General features: G+C 42.9%; 1 protein-coding gene across 3 annotated transcripts in view; it reads right to left on the reverse strand.

Moving 5' to 3' along the window:
* The window catches only part of STEAP1 (STEAP family member 1), a 41,923-nt gene that overhangs the window by 12,805 nt on the left and 8,983 nt on the right, over positions 1–20,135 (reverse strand). For 2 of the 3 annotated variants that reach the window (XM_073629704.1, XM_073629707.1), the window contains exons 2-4: positions 16,645–16,732; positions 11,801–11,908; positions 2,111–2,635 (exon numbers count right to left, since the gene is read on the reverse strand). In XM_073629704.1, coding sequence (XP_073485805.1) covers positions 2,111–2,635; positions 11,801–11,908; positions 16,645–16,671 — 660 coding nt within the window. In that variant the 5' untranslated portion in view covers positions 16,672–16,732. Of the gene's footprint in view, positions 1–2,110; positions 2,636–11,800; positions 11,909–16,644; positions 16,733–19,863; positions 19,931–20,135 lie in introns of all 3 variants that reach the window. The other variant, XM_073629705.1, reaches the window with a different exon arrangement.

Genomic DNA, 20,135 nt, shown 5'->3' on the forward strand with positions numbered 1-20,135 from the left:
GAGGGAGGCGGGTCAGTACTGAAGGGGGGTCTATAATGAGGGAGGGGGGTCTATACTGATGGAGAAGGGGTCTGTATTTATTCAGTGGGGGGGTCTATACTGAGGAGGGGAAGTCTGTACTGATGGAGGGGAATTTATACTTGGAGGGGGGTCTTTACTGAGGGGGTATATACTTAGTGGAGAGGAGGGCCCGTACTGAGGGAGGGGGCCTATAGTTAGTGGAGGGGGGCCCATACTGAGGGAGGGGGCCTATAGTTAGTGGGGGGGAGGGTCTGTACTGAGGGAGGGGGCTTATACTTAGTGGAGAGGGGGCCATACTAAGGGAGGGGGTCTATAGTTAGTAGAGGGGGGATCTGTACTGAGGGAGGGGGTCTATAGTTAGTGGGGGGTCTGTACTGAGGGAGGGGGCCTATACCTAGTGGAGAGGTGTGTCCGTATTGAGGGAGGGGGGGTCTATAGTTAGTGTGGGGGGTCCGTACTGAGGGAGGGGGCCTATAGTTAGTGGGGGGGTCTGTACTGAGGGAGGAGGCTTATACTTAGTGGAGAGGGGGCCGGACTGAGGGAGGGGGCTATAGTTAGTAGAAGGGGGTCCCTACTGAGGGAGGGGGGTCTATACTGAGGGAAGGGGGTCTGTACTAAGGGAGGGGGGTCTATTATTACAATGTAACAATAGAAATACATTTCAAGCATGGTATTGGGATAATATAAGTGCTAAAACCAGCCATTCACCGGACAAATCACTCGTCGCCGAAATCTCGCCAACCCTTAAACTACATTCAACCCCCACCCCCGTCCAAAATTGTCCCTGAATGGCAGTTTGGAAATGTGGTCACCCTAGCCGCCACTGCTCCAAACGCAATTGACATGGTCTATATCAGGCGTGTCAAACTCAATTTCATCGTGGGCCGCATCAGAATTATGATTGTCCTCAAAAGGGCCGGTTGTATCTGTAATATTAGATGTCCAGCACATCCCCTCCCCTTACATTAGATGTCAAGAGCCACCCCACCATCAGAAGTTGAGTCCCCTACTCTCCCTAACATCACAGTGCACCCTCCTTCCTTATGCTGCTGCTGGGAAGAAGCTGGATGCATTGCTTGAAAGCAGAAAGTAGGGGTCTGGAGGAGGAACAGAGGAGGGCTGGAGCTCTCCTGCACCTGCAGGAGAGGTGCGAGGGCCACATGAGGGCCAAAGGGCCTTGATCTTCCATGCCGTTTATGCTCAAGACTGTTTAGCATCATTAAAAACCTGCATCTATAGGTGTCGACAGTATACATGAATGCAGCATCAGTTGGGTCTCTCTCATTCTTGGCAAGGGATAGGGGGGCTGTGATGTTAAGGAAAGTCCATTCAAAGCCCCCTCTTTGTCTTTTCCTTGAAAACAACTATTCAATTCTATGGAATGGAATGTCTACCCAACCGATGGTGATCTCCTGGAACATACGGAGACTGGGAGACCATGTTAAGAATCAAGCTGTACTTTCCACTTTGTTGTACTACAACCCAGCCATTGCTTGTCTGCAGGAGACACACATGGTAAGGAACGTTGTCATTTCCTTTCACAAAGCTATGTTCAAAACCCAGCACTACGCGACCTATTCCTCCTATGCGAGGGGGGGAGGGGCGAGTGTTTTGAGCTCTTCATCAGCAATGTTTCCTGCAGGCAAAGTCTGTTAGATCAGGAGGGTTGCTTTGTATTACTGGTGTGTATTCTTCACCATATGTGTTTCATTTTGGCTAATATTTATGTGCCGCCGTCTTATAGCTATGATGCTTTGAAGAAACTCTTGAGGTTTATGGCTCAGTACACAGTCGACCCCAGGCCTGGAGGTAGAGGATTTTAATAATGTTTTGAACCTTGTCGTGTATTGATCCACCACTACTAGCACTGCAGAAGTACAAACTGAAACAAGGATCTAAGAGTTGGGTAGTGGAGGTGGACAATATCAAAACTGGAGCAGCTGTGCATGGCAGCCAATCAGCTTCTATCTTCAGTTTGTTCAGTTAAGCTATGAAAATGAAAGATGGAAGCCGATTGGTTGCCATGCACTAGTTTTGATAAATTCCCTTCATGGTACTTGCAATTTCTGTACATGTTCTAGCACTATACCTGTTCATAGGCCCAGTTCAGGAGCTTGTACCTGTAAGACCTCCTCATAGGATAGGACAGACTGTAGATGGCATGCATTGCCCCAAAGAAGAAACTTAAGAGTCCAAACTGCTTGCGTCTCAGCATCCATGTGTTTAGCCATGACGGAAATCTCTTGTACTTTGTGCCACGGCGAAGCTGAATGATCGTGGCAAATATTCCAGGTAAATAGGCCATGGTTAGCAGAGTGATGGCAACGACTGGCAAAACTTTATTCACCACCAATACTGGAAGTCTATAGAATTCATTTTTACTCTTCGTAACATAGGGGTGTAATACTTCTCTGAGAAATGTATACGTAAACATGAATAGCGCCAGCCCAAATGCCATCTTCACTGGTAAGTGCCATTTGGGAAAAAGGGAAGTCCTGTGGGAGGAGCTGACAGAGTCCCAATCAAGCACATCATAGTAGGTTGCTCTATCCAGACGGTCAGGATCCGGGCTGTCAGAGTCCGGGCTGTCGGATCTTAATTGTACATCCACATTCTGCAGGAGATAAAAGAAGTTTATTACGTATGATACACACTAGGTGATGCAATTTATACATTAGTAACATTCATATACATTAGTAACAGCCACATAAAGCTGAACCTGAGACACAAAAACTAAAATATTCCCCCATAGCCATGAAGGGGCTGCCTAGGCCAGAATAGTGAAGTGGGGGGAAACACAAACCCCCCCCCCCACCCACAATTCTCTGTCTTCCTACCACCTGTTGTAAGCCTTATAACCACTTCATCTCTGGAAGATTTACCCCCCTTCCTGACCAGGCTATTTTTGCAATACAGCACTGCGTTATCTTATCTGACAATTGCAAGGTCGTGAGACTCTGTCCCCAAATAAAATTTATGTCCTTTTCTCCCACAAATAGAGCTTTCTTTTGGTGGTATTTGATCACCTCTGGTTTTTTTTTTTTTTTTTTTTTTTATAGCACAAAAAATTAAACAGTTTTGAAAAAAAAAAAATTAAATAAAATTTGTACTTTTTGTTCTAAAACCTATCCATTAAAAAAAAAAAAAAATCTAGTTTCTTCATCAATTTAGGCCATTATGTATCTGCTACATATTTTTGGTAAAAAAAAATCCCAATAAGCGTATATCGATTGGTTTGCAAAAAAAACGTAGTTATACAAACTATGAGATATACAGAATCTCACAAAAATGAGTACACCCCTCACATTTTTGTAAATATTTTATGATATCATGTGTATCATATTTATGTGACAATACTGAAGAAATGACACTTTGCTTCAATGTAAAGTAGTGAGTGTACAGCTTGTATAACAGTGTAAATTTGCTGTCCCCTCAAAATAACTCAACACAACACACAATGTCCAAATTGGGTGCAATTAGCCATTTTCCCTCCCCGGTGTCATGTGACTCGTTAGTGTTACAAGGTCTCAGGTGTATTAAATTTGGTGTTATCGCTCTCACTCTCTCATACTGGTCACTGGAAGTTCAACATGGCACCTCATGGCAAAGAATTCTCTGAGGATTGTTGCTCTATATAAAGATGACCTAGGCTATAAGAAGATTGCCAAGACCCTGAAACTGAGCTGCAGCACGTGCTCAGCGTCATATCCAGACGTTGTCTTTGGGAAATAGATGTATAAGTGCTGCCAGCATTGCTGCAGAGATTGAAGGGGTGGGGGGTCAGCCTGTCAGTGTTCAGACCATACGCCGCACACTGCATCAAATTGGTCTGCATGGCTGTTGTCCCAGAAGGAAGCCTCTTCTAAAGATGATACACAAGTAAGCCTGCAAACCATTTGCTGAAGACAATTAGACTAAGGACATGGATTACTGGAACCATGTCCTGTAGTCTGATGAGACCAAGATAAACTTATTTGGTTCAGATGGTGTCAAGCGTGTGTGGCGTCAACCAGGTGAGGAGTACAAAGACAAGTGTGTCTTGCCTACAGTCAAGCATGGTGGTGGGAGTGTCTTGGTCTGGGGCTGCATGAGTGCTGCCAGCCCTGGGGAGCTACAGATCATTGAGGGAACCATGAATGCCAACATGTACTGTGACATACTGAAGCAGAGCATGATCCCCTCCCTTCGGAGACTGGGCGGCAGGGCAGTATTCCAACATGATAACGACTCCAAACACACCTCTAAGACGACCACTACCGCCATGGTAAAGGAGCTGAGGGTAAAGGTGATGGACTGGCCAAGCATGTCTCCAGACCTAAACCCTATTGAGCATCTGTGGGGCATCCACAAACAGAAGGTGGAGGAGCACAAGGTCTCTAACATCCACCAGCTCCGTGATATTGTCATGGAGGAGGGGAAGAGGACTCCAGTGGCAATCTGTGAAGCTCTGGTGAACTCCATGCCCAAGAGGGTTAAGGCAGTGCTGGAAAATAATGGTGGCCACACAAAATATTGACACTTTGGGCCCAAGTTAGACATTTTCACTTAGGGGTGTACTCACTTTTGTTGCCAGCGGTTTAGACATTGATGGCTGTGTGTTGAGTTATTTTGAAGGGACAACAAATTTACACTGTTATACAAGCTGTACACTCACTACTTTACATTGTAGCAAAGTGTCATTTCTTCAGTGTTGTCACATGAAAAGATAGAATAAAATATTTACAAAAATGTGAGGGGTGTACTGACTTGTGAGATAATGTATTTATGGAATTTTTATGTACTAGTAATGGTGGCGATCAGCAACTTATAGTGGGACTGCGATATTGTGGCGGACAAATGCCACTTTTTTGGGGGCCAGTGACATTATTACAGTGATCAGTGCTAAAGATATGCACTGTCACTGTATTAATGACATTGGCTGGGAAGGTGTTAACATCAGGGGTGATCAAAGGGTTAAATGTGTGCCTACCTGGTCAGTGTAGTGGGGGGGGGGGTGCTTTTACTAGTGGAAGGCATGGATCTGTGTTTTTGCTTTACAGAAACACAGGATCCATGTCTTCTGTACTGACAGAATGGCAATCTGCCTGGTTTACATAGGAAGACTGGCATTCCACCTATGTACCGAATGATCAGCAAGTGCTGGCGGACATCGGGTCTGTGGGACCTGCTGATCACCTCCTACTTTGTAAAATCACAGAGGGAATGAGCCGCCAGTGGCGCACACTCGCGCCCAAAGCGTGGCAGTGCAGGATTTTGTAAATATACACACACACACACAATCCTATGCAGCGCAGCCGCCCTGAAGCTGTAAATGTGCTATAGGGCAGTCGGCAAGTGGTTAACAGAATTTAACAGGTCAAGATAAAATTTGCACATACAACTAAATGAAAAAGAGCAGGGACTCATCCCTTATCAGACACCTCCATTGATGGCTTTATTTAGGCAAACCTCATAACAGGGAGTTACTGCTGTGCTGTCTCTTTAGATAACTTATAGTACTCTGGGAATCCTTTGTAATGTAATAAGTGTGTATTTTTGAACAAGGAACATTTTAAAATGAAAAAACAAAACAAAAACAAAAAAAAAAAAACAAAAAACCACACACCACAAAATAAAAATCCAAAAGAAGATCATCTAAAAGCAGGGGTGTCCAACCTGCGGCCCAAGATGGCTATAAATATGGCCAAACACAAAATCATAAACCTACTTCAAAATTTTGATTTTTTTTTTGGCAATTTTTAGTAAAAATGCATTTATACTTAGCAAAAACATGCAGCCGAAGAAACATTAGGCAGGGTCTTTCTACTGGACTTTTATAAGTTTTATCTTCCTAAAGAAAATTCTCCCACTCTTCACAATCACGCCTTATTCATGTCATCCATTTGTAGCAGCACCTATATTTGTGAGCAACTACATCAAAGACAGTGGCGGTTGATATTTTTTTTCTTTTGGGGGGGGGAGGGGGGTAGCAGACAGACCCCCCCCCCCGAAGGACAGTAAAGCCCCGCACTTACCCCATCTAGAAAGAGTGTCGGCTTTCTTCCTCCTCCTGTGGTGTGGATCACGGCAGATACCGCCGTGCATCCCCCTCCTCCTAGGTGTCCAATAGGATCGCCTGAGCTTTCAGCCAATCGGGAAATGGGCATCAGACCCACGCTTCCTGATTGGCGGAGAGGCTATTCAGTGTTAGAAAAGCAAATATTAATATCTGCTTTTCTAACACACCTGGGTGGGCTCCGAGTGCAATGCTCTGTGACACAAGTCCACCCCATTTAAAAAAAAAAAAAAAAAAAAAACCCCGCCACTGTAATTCATGCGCCCGATGTCCTGAAAGGGGCCGGACGCATGAATGGGGGTGTGCACGGCGGCCATGGATAGATTCATGCTATACATGAATCTATCTATTAATCATATAGGGGGTGGCGTGGATCGAGGGGGCGCCACCCATGTGCACTTAATGGATGGGCCACCCCTGATCAAGGATGAAGAATATGAAGGGCAAAGTTAGAACCAAAATATCTGATGGAGCAACAGTTTGATGGTGCTTTACAAAATAAAGGGAGACAGTACAGTTACAATACTATTTAATACAAGATTGTTAGGAGGGCCTTGCCCCTGAGAGCTTACAATCTAAAAGGGATTTAAATTTAAAGTGGTTCTAAAGGCAGAAGGTTTTTTTTTTTATCTTAAAATGGATGTAAACCCGAAATTTTTTTTTTTTTATGTCATAATGTAGTGTATAAGATTTCCTATCATTTGAGTCCAGTCTTGCCACTAAGAGTTAATCCAGCTCTGAGCAATCCTCTTTTATTGTTCAGTGAGATAAATCTTGACAAACTGAGAAAAACTTTGTCAAATCCTCCCCCTTGCTGTGAGTGACAGGTGATTTACATATCTTGTGCACTAGCCTAAGACATGCATTATTTTTTAATTCCCTCCCCCACTCCTTTCTTCAGCAGCTCTGCAAGGATTGGCTGTTCCACACCTCAGCATGATTGGGCATGCTGAAGTCATGTGGTTACTTTCCTGTCTTTTCACTGGATGTTAGAGATCATAGCAGAAGTTCAGTGTAAGAAATACACAGGAGAAACTGCATATTGACAAGGGGAGTGTAGAGGTGGGCGGAGTGTCTACTGACATCACGACTCCACCCACCGAGCTCCAGACAACAGACCCGCCCACAGAATCTGCAGTTTTTCGGGTCTAATAACAGACAGAGGGGAGACATTTGACAGGTAAAGATACATGCAGGAGGCGTGTATATCCTTATAGATAACCCCTATGGCAGTAGTTTAGAAAGGATGACATTGGGTTTACATCTACTTTAATGCAGTCTATGCATTAAGATAAAAAACCTTCTGTGTACAGCAGCCCCACTAATACTTACCTGAGCCCCATCTTCATCCAGCCATGTTGCAGGAGAGCTTCGGCTGACTGGGACTCTACCCCTTAATTGGCTGAGACACAGCAGTGGGCGCCATTGGCTCCCGCTGCTGTCAATCAAAAGTCAGTGAGCTAATGACTCAGAGGCCAGGTAGCATTCTGCTTTCTTTGCCGACGCAGTCCGAAAGAGCATCGCTTCATCCTCATTGCTGCAAACCGTGACTGTACCCGGCTGGGCACTTTCCCCCTGCCACTCAGGTTCTGTTGTGAACCGTTTTAGCATTCTTCAATACAAGTTCTTTATTGTACCCATCTGTGTGAATTATTGTCATCGCACCACGCTGCACACCACCTACTGGTATACATATTGATGTGCAGAAAGAGAAAAATAACCACCAAAAGTGTTTGCAGACAGATGAAGTCAATCCATCAGCCAGGCTGAGGACTAGAAGACTACATATTCAAATCCTATGTACACAAATTATGGTGAGCCAAAGAAAATAGAATATTTCTCCACTCTGGTGTCATTATGTGGTCCTTTGCTTGGGTTGTATTGGCTGACTTTTAGAAAACAAGCAGAGAGGAGGAGAAGCCCATTGATGGTGTACTATCCGGACATACTGATAAACCGGAGGTTGTGTTCTGTCCCTTGTAATAGTTCAAAGCAAAATCACAACATTTTGTAGACACAGCTGGTTCAGGGTACTCTCTAGTCTGCAAATAAATCAAAGCTGCAAGAATTGTCATGGGGTAAATTATTAACAACTTGTAAGATCAGCAAATACCGGCTCTCTATAGACAGTTGGGTTAATAGTAAATGTATTGATTTAGCTATTTGAAGTGAACAATTCACTGAGAAGAAGAATCAGCACCAGGGACACATTCGTTTTGTCCACTGTGCTGATACTGTATATCTGATTTTTGTTGTAGCTACACTTACTACTAAAACTTGAGAGTGCTTCTAACTTCAGCTTGTTCAATTAAGCTTTGACAAAAAAACAAAAAAAAACCTGGAAGCCGATTGGTTTCTATGCAGAGCTGCACCAGATTTTGCACTCTCCGGTTTTAGTAATAGTAGTTTAGTAACCCCTAAAGCCTCGTACACACGGTACGATTGTTGGCCAACCGAGCGTCTGATTTTTGTGAAAAGGGCGTGTGCCAGAATCTTATCTTGCATACTAACGTTACACAATTGTCATGCCACAAACACGAACGTAGTGACGTACTAAGAGGAATTTAAGCTCTTGAGCGCCACCCTTTGGGCCCCTTCTGCTAATTTTGTGTTTGGTGAGCACCAATTCCGAGCATGCGTGTTTGTACTTTTGACTTGTGTGACGGATTTGGGTACTGACCATACGAAAATCAAACCGTTGTCCGCCAAAAATTTACTAGCCTGCGATCCAACATTTGTTGGCCGAAAGTTGGACAACATTTGTCAAAAGGAGCGTACTAACGGTCAGATTTTAGGACAAGAGTCTTCAGACAATCCCCTGCCAACAATCGTATCGTGTGTACGAGGCTTAAGGCTTTAACCGCTTGCCGACCAGCCGTCATCATTATACTGCAGCAGGTCGGCACAATCCCGCAAACCGTCGTAGCTGTACGTCGGTACCTTTAAGCGGGATAGCAAGTGCATGTGCCCGCTGCACTGTGGGGGTGCCATGCACGATCGCAGGCACGAGAACCAGAACAGGGACGTGTGTGTTAACACAGAAATCCCTGTTCGGAGAGGAGAGACAGATCGTGTGTTCCTACTAGCTAGGAACAACAATCTGTCACTCCCATCCCCCCTACAGTTAGAGCACATACCAGGGAACACAGTAAACCCCTAGATCGCCCCCCTAGTGTTAACCCCGTCCCTGCCAGTGACATTTACACAGTAATCAGTGCATTTTTTTAACACTGATCGCTGTATGATTGTCAATGGTCCCAAAAATGTGTCAAAAGTGTCCAATCTGTCCGCCGTAATGTCACAGTCCCTATAAAAATCACTGATCAGTGCCATTACTAGTAAAAAAAAAAAAAAAAAAAAAAAAAAAAAGCCATAAATCTTTCCTTTATTTTGTAGACAATATAACTTTTGCGCAAACCAATCAATATACGCTTATTGTGATTTTTATTATCAAAAATATGTAGAATACATATTGGCCTAAACTGAGGAAAAAAATTCGCTTTTTTTAAAAAAAAAAAAAAACAGGGGATATTTATTATAGGAAAAAATACAAAATATTGTGTTTTTTTTTTTTTAATTTACGATCTTTTTTTGTTTATAGCGCAAAAAATAAAAAAAATAAAAAAAAAAACGCAGAGATGATAAAATACCACCAAAAGCTCTATTTGTGGGGAATAAAAGGACATCAATTTTGTTTGGGTACAGCGTCGAACGACCGCGCAATTGTCAGTTAAAGCGACGCAGTGCCGTATTGCAAAAAATGACCTGGTCATTGAGCAGCCAAATCTTCCGGGGCTGAAGTGTTAATATTGATAATAATTCATAACAGATGAACATGAAAGAGGCAATATGTTTTGGGGGGGGGGGGGGAGGTGGTAGATTGACGGACTTTTCACGGTACAGTTTGCTGACTAAAACATACAGCCCATACAATAATTAATCCTGTTACTGAGCCAATCTTGGGTCTTCTGAGCTATTTAATACCCAAGACCTGAAAAAAGGGGGAGTTTGAGTCCTACCAAACACATTGGATGTGTTTTAATCTTCTGTTATAGAAGATTATCAATATTAAAGGATTTTGGACTCTTCGACCGTTCGCTTGGCGCTCTTAGTAGACTTTGTTTAGCAATGAAAACCTAACAGGGGTTTTGCACGTCTATGCTAAAATCCTATACTATATATAAAAATAAAAATGGCCAAACTATTTTATAAAAAATATATTGCAGGAGATAACTCCTGGTTTAAGGTCCCTGTTGCAGTAAAAGCAGATAAAAAAAAACAAGGCAGATTACCGTTCCGTCAAAAAGGGAAGGTTTCGATTCTGTGTCTGTGGAACATGGATCCATGCCTTTCCCCTAGTCCAGGGATATGAAATTAGCGGACCTCCAGATGTTGCAAAACTACAAGTCCCATCATGCTCTGCCTCTGGGTGTCATGCTTGTGGCTGTCAGAGTCTTGCAGTTCTACAACAGCTGGAGGTCCGCTAATTGCTTATCCCTGCCCTAGTCAAAGCAATTCCCACACAGTGAGAAAGCACAGGCTAGGTACACAGTTAACCCTTTGTTCACCCCTGTCAACACTTCCCTGCCGGTGTCATTAGTACAGTGACAGTGCATATTTAGCACTGGTCACTGTATTAGTGTCACTGGTCCCCAAAAAGTGTCAGCAAGGTGTCTAATTTGTCTCCTGCAATATTGCAGTCCCGCTATAAGCCGCTGATCGCCACTATTACTAGTAAAAAAAAAAAAATAAATATCCTATAGTTTCTAGATGCTATAACTTTTGCGCAAACCAATCAATATACGCTTAATGGGATTTTTGTTTACCAAAAATATATGTAGCAGAATACATATTGATCTAAATTGATGGAGATTAGATTTTTTAAATTTTTTATTGGGTACGTTTTATAGCAGAAAGTAAAAATATTGTTTTTTTTTTTTAATTGTTGGTCTTTTTTTGCTTATAGCAAAAAAAAAAAAAAAAAAAAAAAAAAAAAAAACACTGAGGTGATCAAATACCACCAAAAGAAAGCTCCATTTGTGGGAAAAAAGGACATCAATTTTATTTGGGTGCAACGTCGCACAACTGTCAGTTAAAATAAACCAGTGCCATGTCACAAAAAATGTCCTGGTCATGAAGAGGGTTAAATCTTCCGGAGATCAAGTGGTTAAATGTTTGTTTTAGCTGGAGATCTGCTTGTAAGATCAGTTACAGTATCCCTCAAATGTCTAAGACCCCTTTCACACTGGGGCGGTTTGCAGGCGGTATTGCGCTAAAAATACCGCCTGCAAACTGCCCCTAAACAGCCTCCGCTGTTTGTTCAGTGTGAAAGCCCGAGGGCTTTCACACTGAAGCGGTGCGCTGACAGGACGGTGAAAAAAGTCCTGCAAACCACTTTTTTGGAGCGGTGAAGGAGCGGTGTATTCACCGCTCCTTCACCGCTCCTGCCCATTGAAATCAATGGGACTGCGCGGCTATACCGCGGCAATACCGCGGCTATAGCCGCGCTGTACGAGGGATTTTAACCCTTTTTCGGCCGCCAGCGGGGGTTAAAACCGCACCGCTAGCGGCCGAATACCGCTGCAAGAACGACGGTACAGCAGCGCTAAAAATAGCGATGTTGTACCGCCGACGCCCCCACCGCCCCAGTGTGAAAGGGGCCTAACAGAACATCATAGAATGGCTTCCAATCACTCTACAGAATGGAATATTCCGAAATGTTACCAGTTTCTTTTCGCACTCCATATCCTGTAATTTCTTCTTAGGTGCCCACTGCCAGACATCTCCATTTCTTGGGCTGTTATAATTTATCTCATCATCGGTTGTTGATGACTACAGTGGGGGAAAAAAAAAATAAAAAATCTGTATTAGAGATTGTAATTAGATGAACACAAACCACGAAAGGCACATCCACTGCCCACTTCTAGAACTATGAATTCAAATGTTATTTTCTAGTCTCTCTGTGTCATCTATATAAACCTTGTAACACTGACAGCTTAAATAATCATCTCCACCCCGTTTGATGAGCATGTTATAACAAAATCTTTTTATTAGCTGCACAGGGTAAATGGCAGTGTTAAAAAACAAAACAAACAAAAAAAAAAAAAACCATTGTCAAGCTGGAAAGTTGATGATCAAACAGCGCACAAGATTATCAGTGAATTAGTGGAAGTACCGGGTAAATCACATCAAGCTCTTAATAACAGACCATGACGTGGCAAAATACGTGTTCTAACAGCCATGGCACACGAGTATCTGTCTATGCGACATCGCCAGGTAAATGCTTAAATATATTAGAAGGTCTGCAGTCTGACTGAACACGTTCCAACAGATTCCACGAACTCTAATGCCCCGTACACACGGTCGGATTTTCCGACTAAAAATGTGTGATAAGACCTTGTTGTCGGAAATTCCGACCGTGTGTAGGCTCCATCACACATTTTCCATCGGATTTTCCGACACACAAAGTTTGAGAGCAGGATATAAAATTTTCCGACAACAAAATCCGTTGTCGGAAATTCCGATCGTGTGTACACAAATCCGACGGACAAAGTGCCACGCATGCTCAGAATAAATAAAGAGATGAAAGCTATTGGCCACTGCCCCGTTTATAGTCCCGACGTACATGTTTTACATCACCGCGTTTAGAACGATCGGATTTTCCGACAACTTTGTGTGACCGTGTGTATGCAAGACAAGTTTGAGCCAACACCCGTTGGAAAAAATCCTAGGATTTTGTTGTCGGAATGTCCGAACAAAGTCCGACCGTGTGTACGGGGCATAAAAGTGCTTTGGTCTGCATATAAGGACTATCTGCAGACTAAATGAGACAGTTTTAGGGCTCATGCATATGAGCCTAACATACACTACAGGGGTGGCCCGTCCATTAGGGACGCAGGGGCACCGCCCCCCCTATTCATACGTCCGGCCCCTTTCAGGACACCAGTGCATGGATTCCAATAGGGCAAGGCTGTTTTTTTGAAGCACTGATTAGAGCCAGAGGCTCTAATCGGGTGGGCTCGGGTCGCAGAGAGTGCGCTCCAAGCCCACCCAGGTGTGTTACAACAGCGAATCAATATTCGCTGTTGTAACACTGATCCTCCTCCCGGGCAAACAGGAAGCGGGTTTTGACACCAGTCACCCGATTGGCTGAAAGGACAGACGATCCTATTGGATGCCTAGGAGGAGGATGGAGGAGCCGCCATGGATGCAGAGAGGACACAGGAGCCGCTGCCTGCCGCTCATAGGAGACCGCAACCCACCCATAGGAGCACCTAAACCAGCCGCTGCCCGCCTGCAACCGGGGTGAGTGCCGGGGTGGGGGTGTGCCACCGACCGACTGACCAACCAGGGGGGAGGGCAGTCAGATCCCTTCTGGCCAGTCACGTGACCTCTGGCCGCTCTCGTGACCTCCGGCCGCTCTCGTCCCCACTTAAGGGCTACAGCGGGAGGGGCTGAGCCGCCAGACCATCAGTCACGGGACCTTCATGAGACTGACATCAGAGAAGGATCTTGTCTCCCCCCCCCCCCCCGCTGTAGCCCTAAGATCGGAGGAGGAGATTGGCCGGAGGTCACGTGACTGGCCAAAAGAGATCTGAGATAAGGTAATTACACAGGCATCGTTTTACACAAATATGTACACAGTGTGTTATGGCTTGATAAAACAGCAGGGCTAGCAGTGAATTTTTTTTTATTTAGTAGCCACTTTAATAACATTACGAATGAATATGTATTAATTTGGACTATTTTGTTTTATTTGATGAGAGCAGCACGGTAATCTGACTCTTGGATAACCAATTTTTTTTTTTTTTTTTGCATTAACATTTTTCATTATTATAAAAAATGAAATGATAAAATATGAAGTGGAAACATTCTGCAATACAGTAAGGTATGAACGCAAAATAAGTATAAGTAATCTGTATATCTGAATGTAAACAATAACATTTTTCTATTAAATAAAGAATTAAAAAAAAAAAAAAAAAAAAAGAAAGTTAAATGGTGAAAGACGGTAAAGGAAAGGAATGGACAGGTCACTGGAGTTCCCTGCGGCTTTCTCTATCCTTGTACCGGCTTCCTCCAGTGATTCAGCGATCAGAGCAACGTGGATCGGGACAATGCTGACAGCGGACTTCACAGACTGTGATATGCCGACCGCTCTGACATGTGTGAGTGCAATGCAGATTGTTGATTTCTAAACGTTTAAAGGAAAAATTCCTGCACCAGTGGCTACATGGCGCTACTCTCTCTCCCAGTTCGTCTCCGCTGTAATTGTCCCCCGCACCGCCGCTCTGATCCCCCTGCTGTCCAGGTCCCCCTGTGTGCTTGGACCCCCTACAGGAGGCCTGGTGGTGCCCCCTGTCAGCAGCCCTGGAGTCCGGGTCTGAGGCAGAGGGAAATCCGGGCACAGCATTCAAATCCCGGACTGTCTGGGTCAAAACTGGACAGGTGGCAACCCTATTTCCACCCACCCTCCCATCTTATTTTCCCGAATTTCGCCATCGTGCCTATTTGGTGGCGGATTAGTCGTCCAGTTTATCTGAATGGACTTTGTGACTAATTTTGTTTGTTGTTGATGGTTTAGCCAAAGTTGGCTATATATTGGATAAATAAATCGGTTTATTGATTGGTTTAATTAAGGTTACCCCATAAATAGCACCGTGGCCAAAATAATTCCAATAAAGTGTGTACAATTCATTTACTACGGTGTGCTGTGTATTATTTGCTATAACTCCTTTGTGTTATCACATGACCTCCACCTTCATTCATGATTGGCTAAAGGCCAAGGTCATTCCGCACCTGCGCCGGTGCCTACGCGTTGTAAATGTTTACATGTCACCCTGGTCCTGAATGAGTCATTCACTAGGCAACGGAGGTGGAGTCTGTCATTCTAAATGACTGCGAAGGCCAAAGTCATTCTGCATCTGCACCACAGCCTAATGACTCATTTGAGTCCTCAATGGCTGGAGAAGATGTATACTACAAAGTGCACCCGTACAGTACGTGTGTCCTTATAAGTTGGGATGTACTACAGGATCTTACTGACCGCTTTCTGCCAGCAAGGTCCTGCATAAAGGTCCTTTCACCAGTGTTAATTTAGTTGACTAATGCCGTGTACACAGGACCGGTTTTGCCGTCGGAATAAACTCCGAAGGGTTCCCTGACGGAACGCAACAGAATTCCGCTCAAGCTGTCTTGCACACACATGGTCACACCAAAGTCCGAACCATCCAAAACGCGGTGACGTACAACACATACGACGGGACTAGAAAAAGGAAGTTCAATAGCCAGTAGCCAATAGCTTCCGTCTCGTACTTGCTTCAGAGCATGCATCGTTTTTGGTCCATCGGAACAGCATACAGACGAGCGGTTTTCCTGATAGGAATTGGTTCCATTGGAAATATTTAGAACATATTCTATTTCTAGGTCCGTCAGAATTTTCGAAAAAAAAAGAGTCCGATGAGGCACACACACGATCGGAATAGACAATGAAAAGCTTCCGTCTGACTTTTTCTGTTGGACATTCCGCTCGTGTGTATGCGGCTTTAAACATTTTAGTCGACTAAATGAATATTATATTATTTTAGTTGACTAAAAATATGACTAAAACAACTGAGATGACTAAAATACAACTAAAACTAAAATGGCATTTTAGTCAAAAGACTAAGACTAAAACTAAATTGAAATTTGACTTCAAAATTAACACGGGTCTGTAGTGCATGTTCATACCTCAATACCATAATAAATAACATATTAGATTTTTCACTCCAGCAGTATATAATGAGCTTGGAAATTGTAGAGAAATGTTAACTAATGCATTACAATTTAATTACACCCATTAGATTTTAGACGACTAAAATGAGTTTTAGTTGATTAAAATGTACTGGAGATTTTAGTCGACTAGAACTTAGGACATTTTAGTCGACTAAATCTAAAAAACAATTGCAGAAGACTAAAATGGGACTAAAACTAAAATGCCATTTTAGTCCTAAGACTAAAACTAAATTGAAATTTGCTGCCAAAATTAACAGTGCCTTTCACATGAGCTTTCCATTTGTTTCATCAGTTCAGTCCTAATTTTCAAAGAAAAAAACAAAATAAGTTTACTTCAGTTTCTCAGTCTTTTTTACATCCACTATCAATGCAAAATGGACAGTTTGTGCGTTTACATCCCTTTTTTGTCCATTACGTTTTTTTTAAAACGGAAGAAAAATAGGGCTTTGACCAGTTCCAAAACACGAATGTTGACAGAAGCGGATGTAAATGGATGATCATTCGTTTTTCCATAGAGATGCATTGATGTCTGTTTTTCATTCGTTACCGGATGGATGAAAAAACGAACAAACGGAAGGCCCGTATGAAAGGGGCCTAACTTCACACGCCCATTTTAGACTTTAATGACTCAAATAGGACATTCCCTTATGACAGGAGCTATGTCCCATTCAAGTATTTAGGAATTGAGCATTCAGGTGTCATCAGCCCAGCACTGTATCTTTACCAGATGGCTGTAGACAATGCAGGAGTCCACAATTATCAGAGGAGGTAGGTACTAACAAACATGTACCACTCACCTGTATACCAGTCTCATTTTCCTCCATGTTATCCTTGCTCGAGGACTTCCTATGGAGACATCATTCAGGACTGTGCTCAGTGTCGGCACTGTGAAGACAGAGAGGTCAGATAAATGAGGGCTCTGGCTCTGGTTTCTATGGGAATCTACACTTCTTTTCCAGCTGGGTTTTGGTGAATGGAATCAGATTAGTGTAAATAATCTAATAACGGATCAACATTGTGTCCACTTTTTTCTCATGCCAAAAACAGCTAAACTACCAGTACAAGCTTCAGTCATATCCCAAAATGACTCAAAAGCTTTGCCCTTCTGTACACCTTGACTACTATACACACACATTCCTCTGTGGCCCTCCACTAAACAGAGTGTGGGACCCCTATCAGGAATTCTGCAGCTCTGGACTTAGAGTTATTGGTGTAGCATCGTGGGCATTTGGTGTACAGAATACAGACCTAGGGGTGATAACCTAACCATAAAATTTAAGCTGGCTTGGTAAGTGTTAGTTATAGTGGACCTGTACTGTGGACGTTGTGCCTTAAAAAGGCAAGCAGAGGACAAAGAACCAGTCACCAGTATTACCTGTGATCTCCCTGCAGCTGATCCTTCCCCCATTACTGACCTAATATGCTTTGTTCTGCACTGGTCTATGTGGAGGTGGCCATCTTGGTTGAGGCAAGGTTTTGCTTCCTCATGTCAGAGCCTCCAGCAAGGAGAACCTTGAGCAGCACAACAACAGCAGCACCAAATCTCACTCTAAAATTTTGTCTGTAGACATACTTTCAGTCTTATAAAACATTTTCTGCTTTCCACCCAGATGACCATCTCATTCACATCTCCAGGACTCAATGCAAAATGCCACCAGAGAAACCCCATCCTGCCATGTCACCTTCTAGACCCGTTTTACCTTTTTATTTCATATCCCTGATCTAAATATCTCTACGCTACAACGGGATTTTCCTGAAAAGCTTTCCAAAAATTGTTTCTACAAATGCTAGAACTGTTGGCAAGTACAGCTTGTATTTCTTCATTCTTTTAGACTGTGTTCTACAAACACAGATGGAGAAAACCTCCTGGGGCAATCCTTGCACCCTCTATTTGCCACGTACTGAGCTGTCATTAGCCGGCAGAGCCAGTAGATTGTGATTTCTGTGATAGCCAGATCATTGTTGATCCCTCTCCTTCTTACAATGGTGAAAGGAGTGGATTATTAGTAAGTTTTGAATGGGAAATGAGTGAATGGATCTGCAGCATAGATCTTTTAGTTTCTCAAAATCCCTTTCAAAGCAAGAACACAGTTTTGTCAAATCAACAGGTAGAATGCTGACAAGGGAGACAGAGAGAGTCAGCAGTGTGGTGATGCTCCTTTATTGTCCAGTCCTCATGTTAAGGGTGGGATCAAGGTGTGTTGTGCAAGTGTAGTAGAAAATAAATAAATAAATAGGTCACTGACCTGGCAATGGAGTGTGGTGGTGGTGGTCGATGGATTACTAGGCTGAATAGAAGTACCAACCTCAGTAAGGTAAGACAGTCAACAGTTTACATACAGTGTATATACTTCCACTTGTGCATTTAGCAATTTCTGTTTTCTGGAGTTCAGGTTCTCCCCTTACCCCCCATCTTTCTGCTGGGCTTCCGGGACAGATCAGAGCGATTCTCGGTCAGCACTGGCATAGAACATTGCTCTGATCTGTTCCGGAAACCCTGCAGAAGCAAGGGGGAGAAAAGCAGAGGTTTCAACTACAGGTACTTATTTAGCATTGTCAATTTACTCAGTACTTTACATATAGAGTATATTGTACATTCACATCAGTCCCTGCCCTTAAGGAGTTTACAATCTAAGGTCCCCAACTCACATTCATGCATACACCTATACTAGGGCCAATTTAGACAGGAGCCAATTAAGCCTACCTTTTGGAGTGGTGGTGGTCTTTGGGGTGTGGGAGGAAGCCGGAGTATCCAGAGGAAGCCCATCCAGGCACAGGAAGAGCATGCTAACTCTGTGCAGGTAGTTTCGTGGTTGGGATTTGAACCAATGACCTTAGTGCTGCTAGGTAGGAGTGCTAAATATTTAGCCACTGTGCTGCCCAGCACTGAGGCAATTATAGTGAGGACTGGCAGTGTGTATGGTGTTAGTTCAACTTTTACATTTTTTCTGAAAAGAGTATTGGAATTGTGTTTTCATGATAGAAAGGGTGCTGATGGCACTTTTTGACATACAGAGGGAGAATCTATAAAGCTTTACTATTAAAATTCTTTATGAAAATTAGACACAGCAACCATATAAAAAGTAAACGGTAAAGCAGAAATCCAGCAAAAAAAAAAAAAAAAGGATAAAAAAAAATAACATAAGTAGCTTTTGCTGCAATGGGTATCTTAAATCCAGAGATTACCTCTGCAGTCCTTTTTCTGCCATTACCTACATCATTCCACCCACTTCCTTGTCCTGACCCGCCCCAACCTATGATTGGACAGTGAAAGGAGAAGGAGCATAATAATGAACTCTTCGCTCTGTCACTCTGCTCTTTGCTCCTTTCAGCATGCTTTTTGTCAGCACATGAACTGATTGGCTCTTGGTACTTCCTCTCACACTCCAGCTAATGTTGTACAAAGACTGCAATGAGCTGATACCAAGTCAAATTCAGGAGTTTACACTGCTTGCATTTAAAAATATTTAGCGATGTATTAATGATTACTAGGGTTGCACCGATACTAGTATCGGTGCCGATACCGAGTATTTGCACAACTATCGGTACTCATGCAAATGCACCGATACCTGAAACCGATACTTTCAGGTTCGGTTCTTTGAGCTGTCAGTGGGGTCTCCCCTGTTGACAGCTCAGCTAAAGTGTTAAAGAAGTCCAGTAATTGGAGCTGTGAAAAAAAAAAAAAAAGAGGAAACATTGTTTCTTTTTGTATCTTTCTGTTTCTTCATCTACAGATCAAAGGGATGAACACATTTTCCTCTGTTTAACCCCTTAATTTACTCTAATCAGCCTTAATTAACTCCCTATTCTCCTCCATTTATTATTTTACTGCTTTTTTTGCTCATGTCTATTTTATAAACGATAAACAATTAAAACTTTTGTTTGCTTTGTTAGTGATTTTTTTTTTTGCACATATATATTAACATATATTTACACATTTCACATTGAAAAAGCGCAAAATTAAAAACAAAAATCTATTTAATTTGTAAATAACTTTTCAATGCTTTGTACAGTACCATTGCTGACAGCTGAAGTGAACACAAAACAGTTGCGATAGGTATCGGTAATTGGTATCGGCGAGTACTAGAAAAAAAAAAAGTATCGGTACTTGTACTCGTAAAAAAAAAAAAAAAATGGTATCGGTGCATCACTAATGATTACAGAGCTGCATTCATTTGTGTCTGTTAGATCTGTCTAAAGTTCAGCCTTTAGTAGAATGAGCCTGCGGTAAAATAACTTCTTGCTAAAAATGAATAAATGGCATTATCCCTTTAAATGGGAGTACACA

This window comes from Aquarana catesbeiana, linkage group LG05 (assembly GCF_042186555.1).
Source record: "Aquarana catesbeiana isolate 2022-GZ linkage group LG05, ASM4218655v1, whole genome shotgun sequence".
NCBI classification, from domain to species: Eukaryota; Metazoa; Chordata; class Amphibia; order Anura; family Ranidae; genus Aquarana; species Aquarana catesbeiana.